The following is a 25,791-nucleotide window of genomic DNA, read 5'->3' as shown; positions in this document are numbered from 1 at the left end:
GCTTAATTGCCCTATATTGTCCAGGGAGGTGCAAGCTAGGTGGGTTAGCCAAGGTAATTGCACGGGTTATGGAGGTAGGGTGGAATGGTATTCAGAGGGTTGGTGCAAACCCGATGGGCCGAATGCCCTCTTGCTTCACTGTGGGCATTCTATGTTACCATACAGTGCACACACACAACTGACAGAACACAGTAAGCTGATTCCATTATGCTGAGAGAGTGACTGAATCAGATCATCTCATGTTCTGATGTCACGTAACTTTCTTAAGGATAAACTACCTGTCTGATCTGAAATCAGTGTAAGAGCACAATAGAATGTCTTCTAGCGAAGTTTATGGAAAATGTACAAATATTTCCAGATTACAATTCCATAATTTCTAGTGGCTTATAAGCATGTGCTCACTGCTATACGGCTTCTAAAATAAAATCGTAGTTTAGAAATTATTATTGATGTGCATTTATAGAAAGTACTGTGCGATAGATGCTACCAAAACATGTTTTTTTTAGAATCCCTACAATGTGGAAACAGGCTATTTGGCCCAACAAGTCCACACTGACCGTCCGGAGAGTAACCCACCCAGAGCCAATCCCCTATCCTATTACTCTATATTTACCCCTGACTAATGTACCTAACCCACACATCCCTGAACACTACGGGCAATTTAGCATGGCCAAATTCACTTAACCTGCACATCTTTGGATTGTGGGAGGAAACCGGAGCACCCAGAGGAAACCCACGCAGACACGGGGAGAATGTGCAAACTCCACACAGACAGTTGCCTGAGGCTGGAATTGAACCCTGGTGCTGTGAGGCAGCAGTACTAACCACTGAGCTACCATGCCATCTGTTAGGTAGCCCTTCTCTTGCTCCAAGCTCATGATTTAATCACGGAGTATCTGCACCCATGTTGAGGGTGCTGCACCTTGGGCTTTCCCAGGACATTCCGTGAATGGAACTCCATCACTCACCTCTTTGTACTCTCTGTGGCCTGTTATCTAGTACTTTTGGATTAACACATTTGTAAAAACCATTGGTTATTATTTGATTTGGTGTCTTAACCCAATTGAGAATCTTCATTGAATTACCTACTCAACAAGGCTTTCTCCTGACCAATAATTGGAAACAAAGGATATGTTATGCCCTAAACTTCCACCTTTGATTAAAATGATTTTAGTAAAAATGCAGTGAGTTTGCCTTTATTCAGTACCCTTCACAACCAGGAGAAATCTTTTCTTTCAATAGTGCTCCAAGATGTTTAACATCCATCTGAGAGTGTAAGCACATTAAATTTAGGGTTGGGTTTCGTTTAATGCCTCAGTCTAAAGATGGAATCTCTGACAGTGCAGAATGCCTTCTGAACTACAGTGAAATACTAACCTGGATTAGATCATCAAGTGGGGGTAACAGAACTTAAACCTGTATCAGTTTCGTTCATATCTGCCCAATTATAATGAATTTAAATTCCTTATTGTGTTGTTAAATTAAATGTACACTCCACCACTCTGATTATGTTTTCTTCTATTCAGCAGTGGAAGACAGACTCAACTACAATGGTCTGGATGACAACACTGTGTGTCCTAATATTAGGATTGGACAAGATGATTTGCCAGGCAAGTTTTCAGACTTTAAAAGAGACGAGGCATGGAAATACATCTAACAGCAAGTGCAGCAGACTGTTTAATCATATCTAAAGATGAACATTTGTATTAATCAAGGCTATGAACTCTGATAATATACTGAGAACATAAAAACCAAAGAGGTACAAATACATAAAATATGAACACCTCAATATCTGCTGCTGTGGGACCCCATGGTTCACTCCATTGCTGCAGTTGTGGGGACGACAACTGTCATTGATCTTTCTCCTCTCCTTGTCTCATTTTAATTGATTTGAACATGCTGCCACAAATACTTCACTGAAGCTGACCCCAGAACAAGTGTTGATGCCAAATATTATGGGAAAGTGACAAGCTTGGAGGAATGTTTTGGCCTATATTGAAGGACAATAAGTGACCAATATAAAACTTAAGAGTCTTGTAATTTACAATTTTACTTGTCATTTAGATTTCCTTTGTGTATAAAGAGCTTTTAAAAAGGTTGCAAATCATGGGACTTACCAGTGATTTTTGATTGCAGGCAGTTCTGTAACCATCATCTCTCAAAGTTTTCATTTATTATGAGTCACATTTATTAGCAATAGATAGTATGTCATTGTAATGCGAAACATTATTTTTATGTGTTCTACAACTCACCTATTGGCAGACTGATTTTGGAGAGACACAATCAAAAAATCTGTCTGTTATTTTTTTAATTCCCAGGATTTGACCTCATTACTCAATTCCAATTGGATACCATTCCCCTACGGGGTGTCAAAAGAGTGGAAGGTTCAACACCACTTCAGATTGCCTTCAGACTTGACAGAGAGGCCAATTTTGAAATTCCAACAAGGTATGAAAGTCCTCAGCTTGAATGGGGGGAGAAACGGAAGGGGTTCTCATTATCAGTCATTGCTTTGATATCTCTAGTAGAAGTGCATATTCATAGACATTGCACTGATGCATAGCCACCCAAGAATCTAACTAGTGTGTCTACAACCATACAGAGAAAGACTCTGATAAATACTATAATGTATGTCAGCGTGATATAGTGAATAATGAAAGACAACTAAACTGGAGGGAAAGAAAGGAAATCCTTGACCATGTTAATTGCATGAGTATGCATTTTGTAAGGATTAATTAATTTTACTCTCTCTAATATAAAGTGGACATTTAATTTCTTCCAGAATAATCTACCCACGAGGGCTGCCCGAAGAGTATTCCTTTGTTACCACCTTCCGGATGGTAAAAAACACGGTTCATAAAGTGTGGAACTTGTGGCAGATTGTGGATGAAAATGGCTACAAGCAAGTAGGCCTGAGGCTGAATGGCAACACCCAGTCCTTGGAGTTCTATTTAGTCGGCTTGGACAGCAATCTGCAGTCAGTCATTTTCCGAGGAGTTTCCCAGATCTTTGATACTGACTGGCATAAGATCCTGGTGGGTGTGGAGAGGGACACTGTCAGCCTATTCGTGGACTGTCATCGTGTAGCCTCTCAGCCTATTAAGCCAAAAGGTAACGTCAATGTAGAAGGGAATACTCTGATAGGCCGTCTGGATGCAAACCACAAAGTGTCCGTGGTGGTGAGTTGATCTTTCTATTTCATTTGTTTTGACTGAATCTAAAATAAAATTGCAGGTACTGAGAAACCTTCATTGGTAAAAACCTGCCTTTAATCCAAAATTGAGGTCTCATAGAATATCCATGTCACATAGAGTTTAGGAACATGTTAGCAGAGCCTAGGCTCAGAACATCTAATTGCAACTGACAGCTTAATTAGCTTCTAATTACATGATCTCCCAGTAAAAAAACCCACTAGGACGCTTCCCTTTTTTTTGTCTGGCCAGGATTGTATTTGCTAGCTTATCCCAAGCCAAATGGGAAAATTATCATCCCTCACTATTAAATCCATGCTTACAGGTTTCTATATTGAACTAGCTGACCCTGCATTCATTCTGCACCTGCCCCATAGGATCAAGGCAGCTTTGTCGTGGAGCTGGATTTGGTTCCAAGTTTCCATTGCCAGATGTGTACCATTGCTTCATTATCCACTGGCTCAAGGTTCTGCAACTCTCAACCTCACAGCAGTGTGGGTACACCTCCAGACCAAGTGGGCTGTGAGAATGTGGTTCTAAAAGGCAACTCCCCACCTCCTTCCCAAATGTAATTAAGTGCTGGTCTAGCTGTAAAGTTTTAAAAAGTGTCAATAAGCCCAGAAAGGTGGTCATGAATTCTTCATTAGATGGCATTCAAGTGCAGCTTTTAGGCAGGGGCAGGCAGTGACAGTCCCTAATACGTTATGTGGTGGATAGAGGTGAATTACTCCACCATGCATATCCATCTGCTTGCAGCACAGCCACTCTGCAAACCTCATAGAATGGAATTCCCACCAGCTGGTGTATGGACTTTCAGGGTCTGTGCCTTTCTTGCATGAAATTCAATTGTAATAGAAGCTGATGGTGTTTTCTCATTCCTATATTTCACGTATACTTTCCCATGAGCAGTTGGCTGAAATGTCAGCATTCCTGATCCGTTATGTAACGGGCAGCTGCTTGCAGTTCTATTTTATTATTTATTCATGGGAGTTGTCTTGCTGGCTAGGACAGCATTTCTAGCCCATCCTCTATTGGCCAGTGGGCAGCTACAAATCAACCACTTTGTTGTGGGTCTGCAGATAGGTTTGGTCAGACTAAGTAAGAACATGAAGGTCATTAGTGAATCAGATGGAGTTTTTTTTTTAAGAACTATTGACAATGGCTGCATGGACACTATTCCAGACTTTTACTGATTTCAGATATCACTCTCTGTCAGGGTCGGAGTTGAACATCTTCCAGAAAATTAACCTGGGATTCTGGATGACTGGTCTAGTGATATTACTACTACATTGCCACATCCCCAAGTCATGTTCCACACATCTTTTAAACATCTAGATACACCGTGCATGTTTGCCAAATGGTTTTTGGGCCATAGGGCCATCATTTCCCTACCTTCTCCTCAGTTTTTTTCTTTTGAGAGAATAATGCAGTTCCCTTTTTGAGTGTCTCATTTGAACCTGTCTCTACCATACTCTGAGGCAATGTATTCCAAATCCCAAGCACATGTTGCAGCAAGGAGATTTTTGTTGTGTCAACTCTGTTTCTCTTGCCAATTCCCTTCAATCTGTTCTATCTTGTTCTTGGTCCTTTATCAACAAGAGCAGTTTCTCCCTATCTATGAGTTAGTCACAGCTCCACTTTTTAATGTAAAGGTGGATGTGTGTAGTGCTTCCCAATTTTGACTGTTTTAAAAATGAAAATAAAAATGAAAAATCACTATTATTTTTAATTGGACCAGTCTTTTGTAAAGAATGTGCCTTTGCTCATTTGATGGTCCATATATACAATAGATGTTTTCCAATGTTTATCAGTTAGTCATCCAAAGAAAACTGACTAGTTGGGTCTGCTCTTCAAAATGTCATTGTACATTGCTGCGAAAGGTAACAGAGTTAATGATAAACTAGTGACATAGATTTGACACTTGGAATTGGTGCTTTGACAACTTTGACTTTGACAAATTTGTTCTATTAGATTACTGAAAGTAAAAATGTTTCTACTAGAACAAAAATGAAATTGCTAACAAAACTTAGCAGATCTGGCAGCATCTGTGGGAAGAAAGCAGACTTCATCAGATTGAGTCACCAGATTGAGTTCTGATGAAGACTCACCAGACTTGAAACATTAACTTCCTACGATGCTGCCAGACCTGCTAAGTTTCACCAACGATCTCTGTTTTTGTTTCAAATCTCTTTGTCCTGTTCTTTATTGTTTTGACGATAGCGAAGCCCTTTGTTGAAAACCCTTTTTAAAGTAGATTGTTTGGGTTGGCAAACTTATTCCAAATATCTAAAAATATTGCGCAGCTGTCCCTGATGTTGGCTGCATGGTGGCTCAGTGGTTAGTACTGCTGCCTCACAGTGCCAGCGACCTGGGTTCAGTTCCACCTTTACGTGACTGTCTTTGTGGAGTTTGCACATTCTCTCTGTGTCTGTGTGGGTTTCCTCGCACAGTCCAAGGTTGCACAGGTCAGCTGGATTGGTTGTGGGAAATGCAGGGTCACAGACATAGGGTAGGAGGTGAGTCTGGGTAGGTTGCTCTTTGGATTATCGGTGTAGATTTGATGGGCCAAATGGCCTGCTTCCACACCATAGGGAATCTATGAATGATACTGCTGAACTGGTAGGAATGAGTATGACCATGTATGTGAAGCACAAACAAAAAAGTGGCATTTTATCTTCCACAATGGAGTAGTTAACACTTGGAGTGCTTTTTGTTTTTTGTTTAATTTTAACCATTCTTTCTTTCATTTAGTTTGAGCTGCAGTGGATGCTGATTCACTGTGATCCACAACGTGCGCATCGAGAGGCCTGCACAGAGTTATCTATACAGCAGGTAAAAACTGAACAAAGACCTGTCGCAATCATAAGTCTTGTTTTACGGTAAAGTTATTAGTCTGTCTTATTCATTGTACCTCTGCTCCACCTCTGGGTCCCCTCTACTCCCTCTTGTTGCTATTTTCCCCTTCCTGTATCACTTATTGCCCTTTAGACTTTATTCTCTCATGTCTATTCAAGTTGAACATTTTTGCTTCAACTCTCTCCTGTGACTGCAAATTTTTTCCCCTTTGCATCATTATTTCCTAAATTTGTTGATCTCTCTCATCCTGTTCCATGCCTATCGTTCTGCTCTTTGTGTGTGTCTACATCTTAACACTCTTTGAGTTTATTTGTATATTTCTATTGATTTTATCTTTTTCACTTGCCCATTTCCCCCATCTTATAATCACAGAGAGATTTTTGTTTTAATTTTCATCAAATTGAATTGGAGTTCAGAAAAATTCACAAGACCAAAGCAAAATGGGTTATATTAAGATGGAGCATGCATTTTTAAAATTACAACATTCCCTTCTATTTTATTCCACCCCTAGAAAAATGTCTGTTATGAAACTGTGTTCAATTATTTTTTCAGACAGACCGGAGGCATTAAAACATTCTTGTAAAATGTTGGAACTGTTTTAGACTCAACACAATGGCCTTTATCCTTTAGTAGCTTGGCTACTTTCAAGGCCGACATATGTACAGTGATTTCTAGAATGAGGTAGTCAGTCATGCCATAGACCCAGTAAAGACTTGATCTCTGGTTATCTACATTCTGTCTATTGTGCTACCTTTTTCTGTAGAAAATGAATGTTTGACGATGTGTTGTAAATGAAAATAATTACAACAAAAGAAAGAACTTTAAAGAGAACCATAGCTCAATGTGTGTCAGCACCTCCAGGAGTGGATGAGGCTGAGGGAAATTACACAGTCTGAGATGTTCAAATTGGGTGGTAAAGCCAAATTACACTTCTCCACCTTCCTTCAACGAATAGAATGGGTCACATTTTCAATTTTTTTTTAAAGGCTTCTGCTTTTTTTTTCTATATATATATGTCAATAAAACTCATCTCTTTGACTTTTACTCCAGCTTTTATCTACTTTTTGTATGTTAAATCATATGTTATGTTTAACTTTTCAGAGAAGGTACAACCTCACATTATTGATTTGTGCCTGTATATGAATATGATATTTGTTAATATTTAGGATTGATTGATATGGTTCTTATTATGATTCAGTTCATTAAAGTTTCACTTGCAAGGTTTCTATTTTTATATGGATGAAACAATTATTATGACTACAATATATAAAAATAAGTTATAATCTCCGACTGAAGGCATTGAGTCATTACTGAGAATTCAGTCAATGTCTTACCCTGGTGGAAGTACTTTGCTTTGGATTGTACTTTGGAGTTTCCATCTCTGTGACAAATAATCAATGGGCAGGATGTAAAGGCTGTGATTGCTGTTATTCTAGTCCTAGTGACTGACCTGGTTGATGTACTGCAAGATAAATCAAGATCCCAGTCCAACTGCTCGATGAAATGTATCCTGGCAAGGAGACAGCCCCTTGAGGAAATAATAGGATGGAGATAAAAGGAAACTGTTCAAGAAAATAAAACATATCAATGTCTCCAAGGTGTCAGCCAGTAAATAAAGTGAAAGGACAAATTTATTTCTCCCATATTCCTGAAGGCACTGTCTGTTTTATGGGTACCGTCCAACAGAAGCAAGCATTCTTCACGTGTGAACCTGTCGTGACGAGTACCGGTTCTCATCCAATATACATGTTTGTGCACTTACACCTCTATCCAACAGAGCCCTCCTTCCAACTTGTTAATCTGCTAATTTATGAAAAATCCCCTTAGCAACCTGACTGTCATTGTAAATGGGAGTACCAGTGCCCCAGGCTCTCCTCTGTACTGTGTATATCACTGAGAGGTAGCATCTGAGCAGCTAGCCAAATCCTTGCTGCCTCAGGTCTCCAAGGGTTCTTGCCACCCTGCCTCAGTATTCACTCAATTGTGGGTTAAAATCCTGCCTCCTATCCAAAACTGCCCTCAAAACACTTCTGAATGATTCAGGCACCGCTTATTTTTCTAACTGGACATTGTTCCTGTAATACATTAGAGGACATGTATCACCACGAGCAATTCCATACATTTATACACATCAGAATAATTTTGTATCCTCCACATTCCTTAACTTTAAAACACGTGTTACTTTGAATTAATACAATATTTTAAATTTGTCACACATGGAAACGACATGATAAAGTTAGGGAAACAGCAACAGCAGTCACACATTGTTCTAGACACCCCAATCGGACTGGAAACCCTATTTCTGACACCAATCAACCAAAAGAAATACACTTGTAGCTTCCTTAGAATTTTCCTGAGTGGTGCTGCATTGAAATGTCCTTCAGAACCAATTTGGCCAGGAATACTTAGAGGAAGCAACGTGGATAAACTGTGCAGAAGGTGCACCCTCTATTTACAAGGCAATTTTCTGAATTTTTAAAATGGACAGTCTAAAGCTAAAATATCCTAAAGCTTCTTTTGAAAGCTCCACACAGAGGGACAAATATGTAGGTAAGTGGGTAAGGGGATCAGATTGCTAAGGCAAGCAGGTATGGAAATTGAGTGGTTGAGGTAAATGTGTCAGGTGGGCAGAGTGCCTGGTAGATAGATGGGTGAGGAGGGTAGGTTGGCAAGCGTGTGAAGTGGGTAAGATGTTTGGTCATCTGTTTGCTTTGGGATATCTGAAAGGCCCTGTAACATATCTTCTGAGGTACAACCCATCTCCCATTATTCCGCTACCAGACAATCTCTCCCACTGGAAGAACATGATTTTGTGCAGCATCTTTAAGGCTTTAAAAACAGGTGATTTAGAGACAATGCATTGCTTTTTAAATGTAGAACCATCAAAAAATTACAACACAGAAAAAGACCACTCAGCCCATCATGTCTACACCAACTGAGCTAACTCGCTGCATCCAGTCCCACTTGCCAGCAGCTGTGTGTAGGCCTGCAAGTTACGGAGCCTCAGGTGTATAACTGGGTTCCTTTTGAAATTAAGGTTTTCTGCCTCAACCAGTAACATGTGCAGTGAATTCCGCACAGTCACCACCTTTTGGTTGATAAAGATTTTTTTCATGTGAGCAGTCAGAAGTCATGGTGCATATTGGCACCAATGAGACAGCTAGGAGAAGGGATGAGGGTCTAAAAATGATTTCAGGGAGTTAGATTGGAAGCTAAAAAGCAGGATGAGTAGAATAGTAATCTCAGAATTACAATCGGTGCCACATGCTAGTGAGGCAAGGAACAAGGAACGAGTGCAGCTAAACACGTAGCTAAAGGGCTGGCGCAGGAGGGAGGGCTTCAGATACATAGATCATTGGGTTACCTTCTGGGGAAGGTAGAACCTGTATACGAAGGCCGAGTTGCACTTAAACTGGAGGGGCACCAATGTCCTCAGCGGGAGATTCGATAGAGCACTTCAGGAAAGTTTTAACCTAGTTTGGCAGGGGGATGGGAACCAAAGCTACAAATCAGAGGAATGGGTCATTGATAAATGAGTAGAAATGGAATGCAGAGAGTCGGTCAGGAAGTATACACAGTTGATAGGGCAAAGGGATGGGTTAAATGTGTCTGTTTCAATGCAAGGAGTGTCAGGAATAAGAATGATGAACTTAGAGCATGAATCAGGACTTGGAACTATGATGTTGTGGCTATAACGGAGACATGGATTTCACAGAGGCAGGAATGATCGCTGGATGTTCCAGGGTTTAGATCTTTTAAAAAAAACATGGAGGGTGGTAAAAGAGGAGGGGGAGTAGCATTGTTAATTAGAGAGTGCATCACAGCTGGAGAACAGGAGGTTGTTGAGGAGGGTTTGTCTACTGAGTCAGTAACAGGGAAGGAGCAGTCATTTTAGTGCGTGTTTTCTAAACACCCCTCAATAGCGGCAGAGAGATGGAAGAATAGATTGGACAGCAGATCTTGAAAAGGTACAGATATAACAGTTGTTATTATGGGTGACTTCAACTTCCCCAATATTGATTGGAACCTCCTTAGTGCGGACGGTCTCGATGGAGCTGATTTTGTCAGGTTTGTCCCAACTCAATATGTAGGCAAGCCAACTTGGGGGAGGCCATATTTGACTTGTTTCAAGGCATTGAGCCGGCCAGGTTCAGATCTCTTGGTGGAAGAGCATTTTGGTGGCAGTGACCACAACTACCTCATGTTTACCATACCCATTGAGAGTGATAGGAACAGTTGGTATGGGAAGGTATTTAACTGGGGGAGGGGAAATTATACTGCTATTAAACAGGAGCTGTGGAGTATAAATTGGGAACAATTGTTCTATGGGAAATACACAACAGAAATGTGGAGGCTGTTCAAGGAATACTTGATGTGAGTGTTTGATAACTTTGTCCCACTGAGACAAGGAATGATAAGGTGAAGGAGCCTTGGATGACAAGAGAAGAAGAGCCTCTCATCAAGAGGAAGAAGGAAGCTTACTTAAGGTTGACGAGGCAAGGATTTGGAACAGCTTGAGAGGATTACAGAGTAGCTAGAACTCAAAAATGGACTGAGGAGGGCTAGGAGGGGGCACAAAAAAGCCTTGGCAAGAGGATTAGGGAAAATCCAAAAGCATTCTACATTTACGTGAAGAATAAGAGAATGATCAGAGAGAGGGTAGGGCCAATCAGGGATAGTGGAGGGAACTTGTGTCTGGAGTCTGAAGAGGTAGGGGAAGCCCTAAATGTGTTTTTTGCTTCAGTATTCATAGAGAGAGGGATCTTGTTGATAGTGAGAACATCGTGGACCAGGTTCATAGCCTTGAACAGATTGATATTAAGAAGGTAGATGTGCTGAAAATTCTGGGAAGCATCAAGATAGATAGATCCCCAGGGCCAGACCAGATATATCCAAGGTTACTACAGAAAGCAGGGAATGAAATTGCTGTGCCTCTGGTGATGGTCTTTGCATCTTCACTGTCCACAGTAGTACCAGATGATTGGAGGGAGGAAAATGTTGTTCCTTTGTTCAAGAAAGGGAATACAGAAATCCCTGGGAACTACAGGGCAGTCAGTCTAACTTCTATGGTAAACAAGGTACTGGAAATAATTCTGAAAACTAGGATTTATGACCATTTGGAAAAACATAGTTTGATTAAAGATAGTCAGCATGGCTTTGTGAGAGGCAGGTCATGCCTCACAAGCCTTATTGAGTTCTTTGAGGATGTGATGAGACAAGTTGATGAAGGTCGAGCATGTGGTGTATATGGTGTGGTAAATATGGATTTCAGGAACAGGCCCTTTGGTCCATACTGACCCTCCGAAGAGTATCACGCCCAAAGCTATTTCCCTACCCTATTACTCTACATTAACCCCTGACTAATGCACCTAATCTACACATCCCTGAACACTATGGGCAATTTAGCATGGCCAATTCACTTAAACTGCACATCTTTGGATTATGGGAGGAAAGATTTCAGGAACAGGCCCTTTGGCCCATACTGACCCTCCGAAGAGTATCACGCCCAAAGCTATTTCCCTACCCTATTACTTTACATTAACCCCTGACTAATGCACCTAATCTACACATCCCTGAACACTATGGGCAATTTAGCATGGCCAATTCACTTAAACTGCACATCTTTGGATTATGGGAGGAAACCGGTGTACCTGGAGGAAACCCTCCCAGACACGGGGAGAATATGCAAAGCCCAAGGCTGGAATTGAACCTGGGTCCCTTGGTCCTGTGAGGCAACAGTGCTAACCATGGAGCCGCCATGCCACCCCAATAACTTTTGCCATGGTAGGCTCATTCAGAAAGCTAGGAGGTATGGGATACAGGGAAATTTGGCTATCAGGGTACAGAATTGGCTTTCCAAAAGAAGATAGAGAGTGGTAGTGCATGGAAAGTATTCTGCCTGGAGGTCAATGACCAGTGGTGTCTTGCAGGGATTTGTTCTCGGGCCTCTGCTCTTTGTAGTGTTTATAAATGACTTAGATGAAGAAGTGGAAAGGTGGGTTAGTAAATTTGCCAATGACACAAATGTCAGTGGTGTTGTAGGCAGCACTGAGGGCTGTTGCAGGCTACAACAAGACATTGACAGGATGCAGAGCTAGGCTGAGAAGTAGCAGATGGAGTTCAACCTGGATAAATGAGAAGTGATTTATTTGGAAGGTCAAATTTGAATGCTAAGTACAGGGTTAAATACAAGACTCTTGGCAGTGTGGAGGAACAGTGGGGTCTTGGGGGCCATGTACATAGATCCCTCGAAGTTGCCACCCAAGTTGATAAGGCTGTTAAGAAGGTGTATGGTGTTTTGGCTGTCATTAACAGGGGGATTAAGTTTAAGAGCCGTGAGGTTTTGCTGCAGTTTTATAAAACTCTGGTTAGACCACTATTGGAATATTGTGTCCAGTTCTGGTTGCCTCATTATCGGATGTAGATACTTTAGACAAGGTGCAGAGGAGATTTACTAGGATGCTGCATGGATTGGCGGGCTTGTCTTATGAAGAGGGTTTGAGTGAGCTCAGGCTCACTGGTGAGAAGAAGAAAGAGAGATGACTTGATAGAGGTGTACATGGTAATGAGAGGCTTAGACAAAGTAGATAACCAGAGACTTTTCCCCAGGGCAGAAATGGCTGTCATGAAGGGTCATAATTTTAAGATGATTGGAGGAAAGTTTAGGGGAGATATCAGAGGTAGATTCTTTACACAGAGAGTGGTAGGTGTGTGGCATGCACTGCCAGCGGTGGTAAAGCCAGAGACATGAGGTTTAAAACTTGTGGTGCTGGAAAAGCACAGCCAGTCAGGCAGCATCCAAGGAGCAGGAGAGTTAACGTTTCAAGCATAGACTCTTCAACGTCAACTCTCCTGCTCCTCGTATGCTGCCCGACCGGCTGTGCTTTCCAGCATCAGGTCTCCAGCATCTGCCGTCATCACTTTCTCCTCAGAGACATTAGGGGCATTTATAAGCGACTGCTGGACAAGCATATAGATAGCAGCAAAAAGAGTGGGGAGTGTAGGTTAGGTTGATCTTAGATTAAGATAAATGTTCGGCACAACATCATGGGCAGAAGGGCCTGTACTGTGCTGCACTGTTCTATGTTCTACTTTGTATATGTCTCTCCTATTCCTTCAAGCAATCACCTTAGATCTGTGCCTCCTGATAATTGACCTCTCATTCTTCTAAACTCCAATGTATAGAAACCCAACATGCTCAACCTCTCTTCATAAGACAGTCCCTCTATATTGGGTGTCAACTTAGTAAACTACCTCTGTACTACCACCCTAATACCAGATAAGGGGCTCAAATTTCTCCACAGTATTCCAGCTATTGGCTGACTAGCACCTGTATAGTTTTCACAAAACCTCCCAACATTTAGGCTCCATTCTCTTTGAAATAAAAGCCAACGTTCAATTTGACTTCCCTATTACCAACTGAACTTGGATGCTAGACGTTTTTGTGATTCAAGCATGAGCAGTCCCAAATCCTTCTGTACTGTAGATTACTACAGTCTTTCTTCATTTCAATCATATTCAGCTCCTCTATTCTACCTGGCAAAGTGCATAATCTCTTACATTCCATCTGCTATTTTTGGCCTCTATTTTTAATCTTCCTGTATCCTGCTGCAAACGGTTTCTGTTAGCCTCACCTTTTTCCTTCCCACCTATTTTGTGTCATCTGCAAAGTTGGCATCCAAGTCATTAATATGCATCATAGATAATTGTGACCTCAGCACTCATCCCTGTTGCAAACCACCAGCTAACTAATGGAAGACAAAGAGTTGAGATGAGCAGTGCATTGCCATCCTGATAATGCACTGCTCATCACAACTCTTTGTCTTCCATTAGTTAGCTGATCCTCTGTACGTGATAATGACCTGACCCCTCAATGCCATTTTCCAGCCTCTGCCCCATACATTTGAATCTGCACCTTTGCTGTTCTATGATTCAATAATTCTGATGGATTGATTTTTTTTTTGCCCACAGAAGTGTTTGCCCCAATGCCTTTTTTTTACTTGCCTTCACCACCTGTCTCCTATAGAACCATAGAATCCCTACAGTGGGGAAACAGGCCCTTCAGCCCAACAAGTCCTCACCAATTCTCCAAAGAGTCACCCACCCAGACCTATTCCCCTACCTATTATCCTATATTTACCCCTGACTAATGCACCTAACCTACACATCCCTGAACACTGCAGGCAATTTAGCATGGCCAATTCACCTAATCTGCACATCTTTGGACTGTGGGAGGAAACCGGAGTACCCGGAGGAAACCCACACAGACTCTAGGGGAATGTGCAAACTTCACACAGACAGTTGCCCAAGGCTGGAATCTAACCTGGGTGAGGCACCAGTGCTAACCACTGAGCCATCATGCCACGTTAAATTCCCAACTCTACCCCCTCCCTGCCCAACCCTTTCCACCACCACCATACTTTGCACTTTCTCCTCTGCACAACCTACTCATTTCTTGAAGCCATTGACTTATGTTGGATTACATTTGTAAAGGACTTAGTTGTTCTTTGGTACTTCTTGAATCAGATCTTTCCTCTACAACAACAGTGACTATCAGGGACAAGATTTCAAAAGCACATTGTTTGTGTAAGGGACTTTGAAATGTTGTAAAAGGTGCGATATAAGTGAAAGTATTTCTGTTATACAAACAAAATAAAGAAGCATCACAGCCTGGTCTTAATGTTGACATCTACATATTGGGTCCAGCTTGGTTGCTGAACAGCAGTTAGCATTGGGAATCATAGTTCAGAGGTTACTCAGCTAATGTAAAACAAACTGGGAATCAAAGCTGAGAGCTTCTTGACTCATATGGGTCAATCTGTTGATCCACTGAGAAGGTAGACCCCCTCCAATTAAAGGAAGGCATTTGTTTTTGATAGAGTTTATGCTTCGAAAGGATAGTTTGCACCAACACGCTCGCTTTAAAATAATTGCATTGTGATTTATCTTGGCAAATGTAAGTTCAATTTGACAAACTAACCCAGGCATGACTGAGTCTAAATTCTTTCCCACTGCTGAATGGCATCCATGAAGAAGGAACTCAGTACAAGTGTAAGAAAAGGGTCTCTAATTTCTCAGTTGTAAATACATTATCTGATGACCTGGATAGCCTTGGAAGATTGCATGTTTGATCACTGGGCTACACTAAATTAGCTCATCTAAGCAGGGAGATCAAAGATGAAGCTATAACTATTAACATCTTTTAGTCCACTGAGGAGGTAAATAACAGGTGGAATGTTGAGTGGTAATCCATTGTGCCATCTCTTCATTGCTTTTTATGATTTCTACCTTTGAAGATGGAGTTGGGTGTAAAATACACACATCAAATGCAGTCTGGTGGAATGCATCAGAACCCAAATATCACAACTTTTGTGCTTTGATAATGCTCAATGCTAAATACGCTGATTCATCCCTTGTCACTAGCATTACTAAAGGGTCAGAGGGAAGGAGTTTAACCAGCTGTGGGTAGACCAGTGATGGTGCAAATGTTATGAGAGATCGAAGAATATGAAGGCAGGAATATTCATCTTTATCTTAAACTTCAAGCTGAACTCAGAGAACTTTTGAAGATCTTGAGAGCAGGGAAAAGCTCCACCCACATGTCAGACCTAATCAAAAAAATCTGCTCCTCATTGTCCAGCCTGCATGTTAAGTGTGAACACTTTGTTGAGGTGCAATTTTGTGAAGTTATGAGTGAACAGTACCTTTATCAACATCAGTATGACAAGAGAGAAAGGGAGAGAATATGTTTGGTTAAAATAAAGGTAGTTTGTGTTGGAACAAGGCAAGCAGCGAAGATACCCATCTAGCTTATACACCCAATATTCTATTGTTTTAGCCTGTTCCAGCTTTGGCAGCTCTCAGATTAATTTTGTTTCATAGAGTCATAGAGATGTACAGCATGGAAACAGACCCTTCGCTCCAACCCGTCCATGCCGACCAGATATCCCAATCCAATCTAGTCCCACCTGCCAGCACCCGGCCCATATCCCTCCAAACCCTTTCTATTCATATACCCATCCAAATGCCTCTTAAATGTTGCAATTGTACCAGCCTCCACCACTTCCTGTGGCAGCTCATTCCATACACATACCACCCTCTGCGTGAAAAAGTTGCCCCTTAGGTCTGTTTTATATCTTTCCCCTGTCACCTTAAACCTATGCCCTCTAGTTATGGACTCCCCGACCCCAGGGAAAAGACTTTGTCTATTTATCTTATCCATGCCACTCAGAATTTTGTAAACCTCTATAAGGTCACCCCTCAGCCTCCGATGCTCCAGGGAAAACAGCCCCAGCCTGTTCAGCCTCTCCCTATAGCTCAAATCCTCCAAACCTGCCAACATCCTTGTAAATCTTTTCTGAAACCCTTTAAGTTTTGCAACATCTTTCCAATAGGAAGGAGACCAGAATTGCATGCAATGTTCCAACAGTGGTCTAACCAATGTCCTGTACAGCTGCAACATGACCTCCCAACTCCTGTACTCAATACTCTGACCAATAAAGGAAAGCATACCAAACGCCTTCTTCACTATCCTATATACCTGCGACTCCACTTTCAAGGAGCTATGAACCTGCACTCTAAGGTCTCTTTGTTCAGCAACACTCCCTAGGACCTTACCATTAAGTGTATAAGTCCTGCTAAGATTTGCTTTCCCAAAATGAGCACCTTGCATTTATCTGAAATGAACTCCATCTGCCACTTCTCAGCCCATTGGCCCAGCTGGTCCAGATCTTGTTGTAATCTGAGGTAACCCTCTTCGTTGTCCACTACACCTCCAATTTTGGTGTCATCTGCAAACTTACTAACTGTACCTCTTCTACTCGCATCCAAAACATTTATGTAAATGACAAAAAGTAGAGGACCCAGCACCGATCCTTGTGGCACTCCATTGGTCATAGGTGTCCAGTTTGAAAAACAACCTTCCACCACCACCCTCTGTCTTCTACCTTTGAGCCAGTTCTATATCCAAATGGCTAGTTCTCCCTGTATTCCATGAGATCTAACCTTGCTAATCTGTCTCCCATGACCAAGTTAAAAATCACACAGATTATAGTCCAGCAGGTTTCTTTGAAAGTGCAAGCTTTCAGAGTGCTATTTGGAGTGCTGTCTGGTGTTTTGTGATTTTTATACTAGATAATTGTTGAACTTCTACAGTGTTTAGTGTTAATTGGCTGACCTGTTATTTGGAACCCCTGGACAAAGAGAAGAATTGGGTGAAAGAATGAGAAAACTCGTCTGCATTTAATGCAAGATGATACTTCATTTCCATCTTTAAAGAGTGGTTCTCCCCTGTGAAATTGCAGGGTCACATCACTTCAGGAAACAGTGATGCCAGTCAGAGTGACATACCATTATTGAACTAAGCCTTCGACAAATAAAACCCCAAGTGTTCAGATATAGGAATGATAAATCGTTTGTATCCAGTAAAATGTTCAAGTTACAATTCATAAGACACAGGATTCTGATTTCCTCTTCAGGAATTCTCACTGAAAGATCCAAGTGTTACTAACCTCTCCAGATAGGAGTCTCAACTGATTAGAGAAGATTTATATTGCAGCAAACGTTGATTGGGAAGGACCTTAATTCAGCAAGTGTTGTGGGAAGGGCTATCTCCGCGGGTGTGGAGAGTCAGAGCCCATGATCAGAATCAAATAATTAGGTTCAACATACAACCAAGAGGTGGCCATTTGGCTCTTTAAGTATGCTCTGATTTTAACCTCCAGTCTACATTCCTGAATTTTTTATCGTCTTGGTAATCAACAGTCTAGATATTTTTTACGGCAGAGGTAAATACTCTGCGTCCACTGTTTTTTGAGTACCTTCCAAACATTCAACCAAAAAAAAAATCTACATGTCTTAACTGGGGAGCCCCTTATTTTCAAACTATGACTTCCAGTTCTAGATTCTCCCCCAAGAGGGTGGTATATGTATGGAATGAGTTGCCAGAGGAAGTGATAGAGGAGAGTACAATTACAACATTTAAAATGCATCTAGATGGGTAAATGAATAGGAAGGGCCAAATGATGACAAACTGAACTAAGTCAGATTGGGAAGTCTGGTCAGGACGGACAAGTTGGACTGAAGGATTTGTTTCTCTGCTGTATGAGAGGATTTGAGAGGATACAGGCCTTACTTCTCTAGCCTTTCCTCAAGCAATCCACTTATTCCAGGTATTAGTCTAGTAAAGTTTCTCTCAACTACTTCCAATATATGAAGCCATGCCAAGCAGATTTACTCCATTGAATGATGTGGAAGCACATTGTAGTACTGGCCAAGCAGTCTATGGATTCTAATTACCCAATAGATAACTGTGAAACTGAAGAAGTAATTTCCTGAATTTGTGGTGTTAATATTAAAAGTGAAGATCACAAGTTGCTGTTCATCTGTATTCCTTGTATGTACCACCCTTGTATGTAACTCCTGACCACACTTTGTGACTGAATGTCAATATGACTAGGGATGATCCTGAAATGTCAATTGCACCACACCCACCTCCAACACCCTAATAAATAGATAAACAATCAGATTCTCAAAGCAGAGGCTTGCTTGTGTTTTAATGTGACCAAACCATTCTTATTCCTTCAACCTTCAACTAGCCGTCTTTCTTTCCAAAAGCTTGAATTTCCTTATGAGGCAGACAGCAATGTACTAGTGTTGTCACTGGACGAGCAATCCTAAAACTCAGACTAATGCTATGGGTTAAAACCTCACCATAGAACATGTTGACATTTGAATTCAATAAAATAAACCTGGGCAAAGGGTACTGGTCTAGTGGCAATCATGTAACCACTGTTGATTGCTGTAAAAACCCATCTGTTTCAATTATATCTTGATGGGGAAGAAAATCTGCCATCATTACCTGATCTGGTCTACATTTGACCCCAGACCCACAGCGGTCTGGTTGACTCTTAACTGCCCCCTGGTAGCTATAGATGGACAATAAATGCTGGCTTAGTTAGTGTTGCCTATATCCAATAAATGAATTTTAAAAAAGGAAGACACGTAAGACATCTGTGTTGTCTGAAATAGATCTCCAGAAATGAAGGCTGTCTGTAGAGGTGATGTATTGAATTTTACTTTTAAAACTTTGTAATAGGATAAATTAGAGACAGTAGGGATGGAGGCAATGAAGTAGCCTTCTAATAGGAGAATCAACACAAAATGGCTGATTGTTCCTGACTTCAGGACTATACTTAAACTTGTTTCATTTTTATCTCAAGAAGTAAACACGTTTCACACTGTTAAGAATGTACTAACATTTTTCCCATTTTCTTTCCCCTTAGAGAATTATCCCTAATTCCGAGGTATTAATTCTAATTGATAATGTGTGACTCAGTGAGCTTTTCTTGTTGCATCATGATTTTTGCATGCATCCATAGAATAGAATGCATGCAAATTATTTGGTACAATCCCCTTAGCACTAGTTCATTTAGTTTCTTGCATGTGCTGTAGAACCGTCATTACATTTCAAATAGCTTAGACTGAGGAGACGGTATCTCTTTTATCCATCTCTCTGAAAATTCATCCTAGTTAAGAAAAACAGATACCAGTTGCAGAAAGATATCATATCTTGTACTTTTACATGAAACACATTAACCAATGTCCAATGGAAGGAAAGTAAACTTCACGTTTTGTTGTTCCTTTTCTGCTTTGAAGCAATATTAGCTTTATTCTGAGAAGAAAGTAATTATGCTCCTGTTATTTTACCTTAATCTGTCATATTTAGAATTCTTCATGATACAGGAAGGAATCCATGAGTTTTGACACTTTAGCGGCGGCTCGGTGGCTCAGTGGTGAGCACTGCTGCCTCACAGCACCAGAGACCGGGTTCAATTCCCACCTCGGACAACTGTCTGTGTGGAGTTTGCACATTCTCCCTGTGTCTGCGTGGGTTTCCCCTGGGTGTTCCGGTTTCCTCCCATAGTCCAAAGATGTGCAGGTTAGGTGAATTGGCCAAGATAACTTGCCCGTAGTGTTAGGTGGATTAGTCAGGGGTAAATATAGGGGGGTGGTTTTCTCTTCGAAGGGTCGATGTGGACTTGTTGGGCTGAAGAGCCTGTTTCCACACTGCAGGTAATCTAAAACAATATATGTTTTTTCCTCGAGATGTGAGGATAGCTAGTTGCCATGCCGCAGAATGAAAAGTTATCAATTAGTGAAAGCATTAAGATTCAGTAAAGGGAAGGGAATTCAAAGATAGAGACTTAAGAAATATCCTGGAAGTTAGTTGGTCCCATACTCTTTCCTACCTCCATTAAACTCGAAATGAGGTTTGTTTGGGGGCAGTTTGAGATTTTTAAAATTTTGTCATTTTACTTGACCCTAACCCTAATTTATGGGATTTAAAATTGCCCTTTTAAACAGAGACACTCAGAGACATGCACGCATCTAGATATTTAAGAAATACACTGTGATGCAAAATATAATTCACAGACAAATAATATGAACTGTTATCCAGGTAGGAAATCACACAGACAACTGCAGTTAGATGCGGATGATATGAAACCTTATATGCAGCAAAATAAAATACGCCATAGGTATTGCCTGTGAATGCAGCGAGGCCTACACAATCATTCAGATTTATGGACACATACAGAAATACAACACAAGACAAAATGTTCCCTAACTCTGTGGGAACTTTGTAGTTAGTGATACAATTTGAAATGCTGATGCCCAAAAGACCCCAAAAAGATGAGGTACTATCTCACTAATTAGTTGCATGCTGATCTGTAAAGTCAGTGAAAGATTTGTAATGAAATGGTTGATCTGCTTGAAGAAATATGTCAAATGCCTGCACAATTAACGTGTATTCTTCATTGTATGAAATTACCGTGCACAATGTGTGAGGGGTAAATGTTTTGTTGAACCCCATCACCGATTTTGAGAAGTCAATCAAACCAAAGATTACAATTTCCCTTAATTCTTGAATGAAACATTTTATTAGCATACTGATTAAAACCTGGAGGTTGTTCCTATTCCTGAAATCTTCTCCCTTGCTGTCCTGAAGGTATTGGGAAAATCAAAATTGCTCTGTTTAAAGGAACTTTAAACGTTCATGCCTCCTTTAATACTCCCACATCATACATAGTAGAGATTGAAGAAAATTTTGATCAATAGTTGGTTGGAAAAAATGTAACATGGCACTTAGCTTGTTTCAGCCGGAAAATTGTTAAACAATATCACATTGAGCAATGAGCAACAAACTGGTATAATTTAGTCCTTAAAAACTGTGCATTTATCCTACTTTCTATTTTTGTTATCTTGACCATCAGAAGAAGTCTGCTCAAGAGTCATGTTGAAATTGCTTGCCTTAATGAATTCTTCTGAGTGAAACACTGTGAGGTTCATATGCCCTTAAAGCGTTGAGGAAGAAATTCTTCAGGCAAATTTAAAGACTCAAATGGAATGGATGCAAACCTAATTGGAGTCAGGACATTTTAACATTTCTTCAGGTTCAGTGTTCACCATTTCCTATATGTAGACTGGTAACTGTAGGGCTTTCTATGGAATTATGGCATATTTGCATTGGTAGATTTTTAAGATGCCCTCACTTCTAAAAACATAGGATGTTTAATAATTACAATTTTTTTCTTTCATTTAGCCTGATTTTGTATTCAGGGGTCCAAGACCTGACTTTGGAAAGGCAAATCTGCCAGGATTACCAGGTCCACCAGGATTACCGGGTCCACCAGGAGTACCAGGATCTTCAGGATCTCCAGGGGTTGCAGGCCCACCTGGGCGGGATGGAAAAACTGGACTTGATGTAAGTCCAGCTTAATAATTGCAAAAACTTAGAAACATTTTGAACTGCTTTCTGGAGCTGCAGTTTGGACCATGGAATCTGATTTGAGATCAAACAGAAGCACTTTGCAAATTTCCTACCTGGATAACAGTTCATATTATTTGTCTGTTTTTCAGCGCTCAGTACAATGGATAACACTCATTTTCTCTGATAACAAGACAGTATGATATAGTCAATCACCTGGCTTTACTATAGATCTGGCCCTTTAACTGCAGGTTCCACAATACCTACTGTAAAAGAATTTGATCAAATCTCCAATCCAAGCTGGATACAAAGCCCGGAAACAATGTCAATATTTGCATTGAGAATGCACCTTATAATTCCCGTTGCATGAATTAGTCAATGATTATCTACCATGAGCATCTGTGAACATGAAAGAAAGTGGACCATTGAACCAGTTTAGGTCTGGTAACACCATTTCCCTCACATTGATTAACTGTAATTTCCTTTGATTGGAAAACCAAGACAAAAGATCAAAGCACATCAGCATAATATGAAAAACAATGATTCATAAGAGAGAAGGACAGGTAAATCAGTAAATGCCAACTTTATGATATCAAACTTGGTTTTTAAAAACACAAAAATACAAGTTTTGAGGCCTGAAGAAAATTGAGTGGGAGACTGTAAGGAGGTCTAATGTGCCACTGTCACAATGTGTTTGGAATAGGGAAGCAAATTTCAGTGGAGTATTGATTTAGTTGCATTACAGAGGCAGCTACCTTCAAATCAGTTTCTGAAATGAACACATTCCATGTCAAGTTGCTCACATCCTTACACTTGACTGATTGAAGAATATTTGGTGTTTGCACTGGGTGATTGATTTTGGGAAAGTATTCTACATGGCTAATATTCTTCATTTGGACACAAAATTAATTCCTGAAAATAATTAAAATGTGAAAGAAATGTATTTCCATCAGTGTAAAATTGATCTTGTTTAATTTTATTCCTACAGGGTGTAGCAGGTCCTCCTGGTAAACCAGGCCTTCCTGTAAGTGCTTTTTTTTTAAAGAGGTTACTCGACTGTGTGAAGTTTTAAATCAAGAATGATCATGTAATTAATGAAAGATGGATTAATACTGCAAAACCTGATCATAGTGAAGATGCATTATCTCATGAGAAACTATTGATGTAGGAATACTTTCTTGACTGGCTTAAATCCTCTAAAACATGCCAAATAATTTCAGCAAGCATTTTGAATATCTTGTCCTTTTATATGTCACATGATCAATACAATTTCAACTTTTTTACAGGTGAATTTAACAAGCATTCACTCCTCATTCCATTTTGGTCCGTGAATGATCCAGTAAGAAAGTTGAACTCATAGAACTCCTTGCCCTAATTTTCTATCTCTGGAGGAGCAGAGAGGTTGTTAGAAAAAAAGAGATTGTGATCTATCTTGTTATTTTCACCCACCCTGTCAGTTTCACAATGGGGACAATATCTCAAACCTAGTCATCTGAAAACCAATAATATCTGAAAATTCAACTGTTTTGAAATTGCCATGGATTTTTATTTTTTGTTCGATAAGTAAAATAACTTATTGATTATTTGGCTAGATACTACATTATAGCATCAGTATGTCAATTTGATATATTGGCTTCATGCACTTGTATTTTCTCATGATCTGGCAACCCTTGATCTCACCCCATTCACCTCAGCCTGAATGGCCTGACCTGTAAAACCAATGAAGTTTGAAATCCATATATGGAGTCATAGAGAATAAGCATTTTAAAAATTCCTAGTATACAAGATCCTTTACCTAAATATAAATCATAATGAAATAAAATGGCATGGTGGCTCAGTGGTTAGCACTGCTGCCACACAGATTCAATTCCGGCCTCGGGCAACTGTCTGTGTGGAGTTTGCACACTCTCTGCGTGGGTTTCCTCTGGGTGCTCCGGTTTCCTCCCACAATCTAAACATGTGCAGGTCAGGTGAATTGGCCATGCTAAATTGCCCATAGTATTAGGTGCATTAGTCAGAGGGAAATGGGTCTGGGTGGGTTACTCTTCGGAGGATAGGTGTGGACTTGTTGGGCCAAAGGGCCTGTTCCATACTGTAGGGAATCTAATCTAATAGAAAAAAACTGATACTCAATGATTCATTTGATGTAGTGTTCACTAATATCAGCCAGCCCCTATTCATGGGCTGTGAGACACTGTAATTGTCAACTGAGCCACTGACTGAACATATCAATCAATCTCTGCAGACCAGGTATTTTTTGAGCTGTCATTATGATTTTCTTGGGATTAATTTTTGGCTTGCTTGGGTTATTAATCTCATTAATTCCTTTCTTCGGTGATGGATGGACATTGCGTATTTGTGTTGACATGAGCCAGTATTTGAAGTCACAGAGAAGGAGAATTTTAAAACTTCCTCATATACAAGACACTTTAAAAAGTTATAATACCTAAATGTAAAACATAATGAAATAAAACTAATACTAAATAATTCAATTGATATAGTGTTCACTACATTAATATCAACTACTATTTAATGCACATTCATTCAGAAGAAATTCATTAAGATCGTAGTTCAAGTTTTCCCCAGTTAGCTGAGTATTTCTTCGTTGATAAGTTAAAGATTGCACTTCCTCTTTGTCTTGGTGAGTGCAGCTCCAACAACCATTAAGAAGCTTGACACCATCCAGGACAAAGCAGCCTATTGCTTGGCACAACATCCATAAACATTCACTCTTTCCACCACCGTGCTCTAAGACACAATATATGCCATCAACGAGATGTACTGCAGAAATTCACCAAAGCTCCTCAGACAGCAGTTTCTAAACCAATAACTTCTATCTAGGGGAACAAGGGCAGCAGTTACATCAGAATGTCACCACTTGCAAGCTCCCCCTCAAATCATGCCACATCCTTTTTGGAAATATACTGCTGTTGCTTCAGTGTCACTGGGTCAAAATCCTGGAATTCTCTTCCAAACAGCATAGTTGATCTACTTACAAGGATACAACTCACCACCACCTTTTCAAGGGCAATTAGGGATGGTCAATAAATGCTGGCCAAGCTAGTCATACCCATGTCCTGGGAAGAACTTTATAAAAGTTTCTATCATCCTCTTTGCAGTCCATCATTCAGCTTTTCAACTTCCTCTCCCGATAGCATCTCTTGTCCTTGTTTGCAAATCCCCAATCTCCAATGTAGCCCCTTTTCTCCCACCCCAGCCCAACTCTTGCAGCTCTTCCCTCTCCTTTTCATGTTTCTTCCAAAACCCTGACCTGCTCCCATAACCTCTCCATAGTTTTGCTTCCCTAACCTTCCACCCAAATCTGCTCCCCCAGCACCGTTTGGGTCTTGCTGCTCCAATCAATTCATGGCCTTACATCCTCATCCCAGCATGACAGCCTTGATCACTATGAACCTCTTTTCTGCAAGCACAAGGGGGAACCAGCCTGTGACTGGTGGGATGGCTCCTCACCAATTCTGCTAGTTGAAAGTGAGGACTGCAGATGCTAGAGATTAGAGTCGAGAGTGTAGTGCTGGAAAAGCACAACAGGTCAGGTAGCAACCGAAGAGCAGGAAAGTCTACGTTTCAGGCAAAAGCCCTTCATCAGGAAGCCTTCATCAATTCCATCCATTCTAAGTAGGGGAGGAGGAAAGGACAACTTTTGTCCAATTGTTGTTCCTGTAATTGGACTTTCCTGGGCATTTGGTGATCTTTGGAAGGCATGATTTTGCTTGTGTGTGTTTTGAGTGTTGCTGCAGACCCAGACTTGAGGCCTGGCAAACATCAGTAGTGGAGAGCTTTGAGAACCAGAGGTCATGTGTTCATCCCAAGGCTGCTGCACTTTGCAGGTGTCTCATCTAAAATCACTAAAATAGATAGAGTCATAGAGATGTACAGCATGGAAACAGACCCTTCGGTCCAACCCGTCCATGCCGACCAGATACCCCAACTCAATCTAGTCCCACCTCCCAGCACCCA

The 25,791-nt window shown here is 40.7% G+C and overlaps 1 protein-coding gene across 2 annotated transcripts in view; it reads left to right on the top strand.

The window, feature by feature from the left end:
* Positions 1-25,791, top strand: part of LOC122548903 (collagen alpha-1(IX) chain-like) — a 118,668-nt gene that overhangs the window by 7,244 nt on the left and 85,633 nt on the right. Inside the window, exons 3-9 of one of the 2 annotated variants that reach the window (XM_043687858.1) lie at positions 1,527-1,610; positions 2,319-2,448; positions 2,783-3,179; positions 5,943-6,023; positions 19,331-19,351; positions 21,649-21,810; positions 22,802-22,837. In XM_043687858.1, the coding sequence (XP_043543793.1) occupies positions 1,527-1,610; positions 2,319-2,448; positions 2,783-3,179; positions 5,943-6,023; positions 19,331-19,351; positions 21,649-21,810; positions 22,802-22,837 (911 nt within the window). The remainder of the gene's footprint in view (positions 1-1,526; positions 1,611-2,318; positions 2,449-2,782; positions 3,180-5,942; positions 6,024-19,330; positions 19,352-21,648; positions 21,811-22,801; positions 22,838-25,791) is intronic. The other variant, XM_043687859.1, reaches the window with a different exon arrangement.

The sequence above is a fragment of the Chiloscyllium plagiosum genome, chromosome 4 (genome assembly GCF_004010195.1).
Source record: "Chiloscyllium plagiosum isolate BGI_BamShark_2017 chromosome 4, ASM401019v2, whole genome shotgun sequence".
NCBI lineage: Eukaryota > Metazoa > Chordata > Chondrichthyes > Orectolobiformes > Hemiscylliidae > Chiloscyllium > Chiloscyllium plagiosum.
The sequence above is the reverse complement of the archived record's forward strand: the minus strand, read 5'-3'. Positions and strand labels throughout refer to the sequence as shown.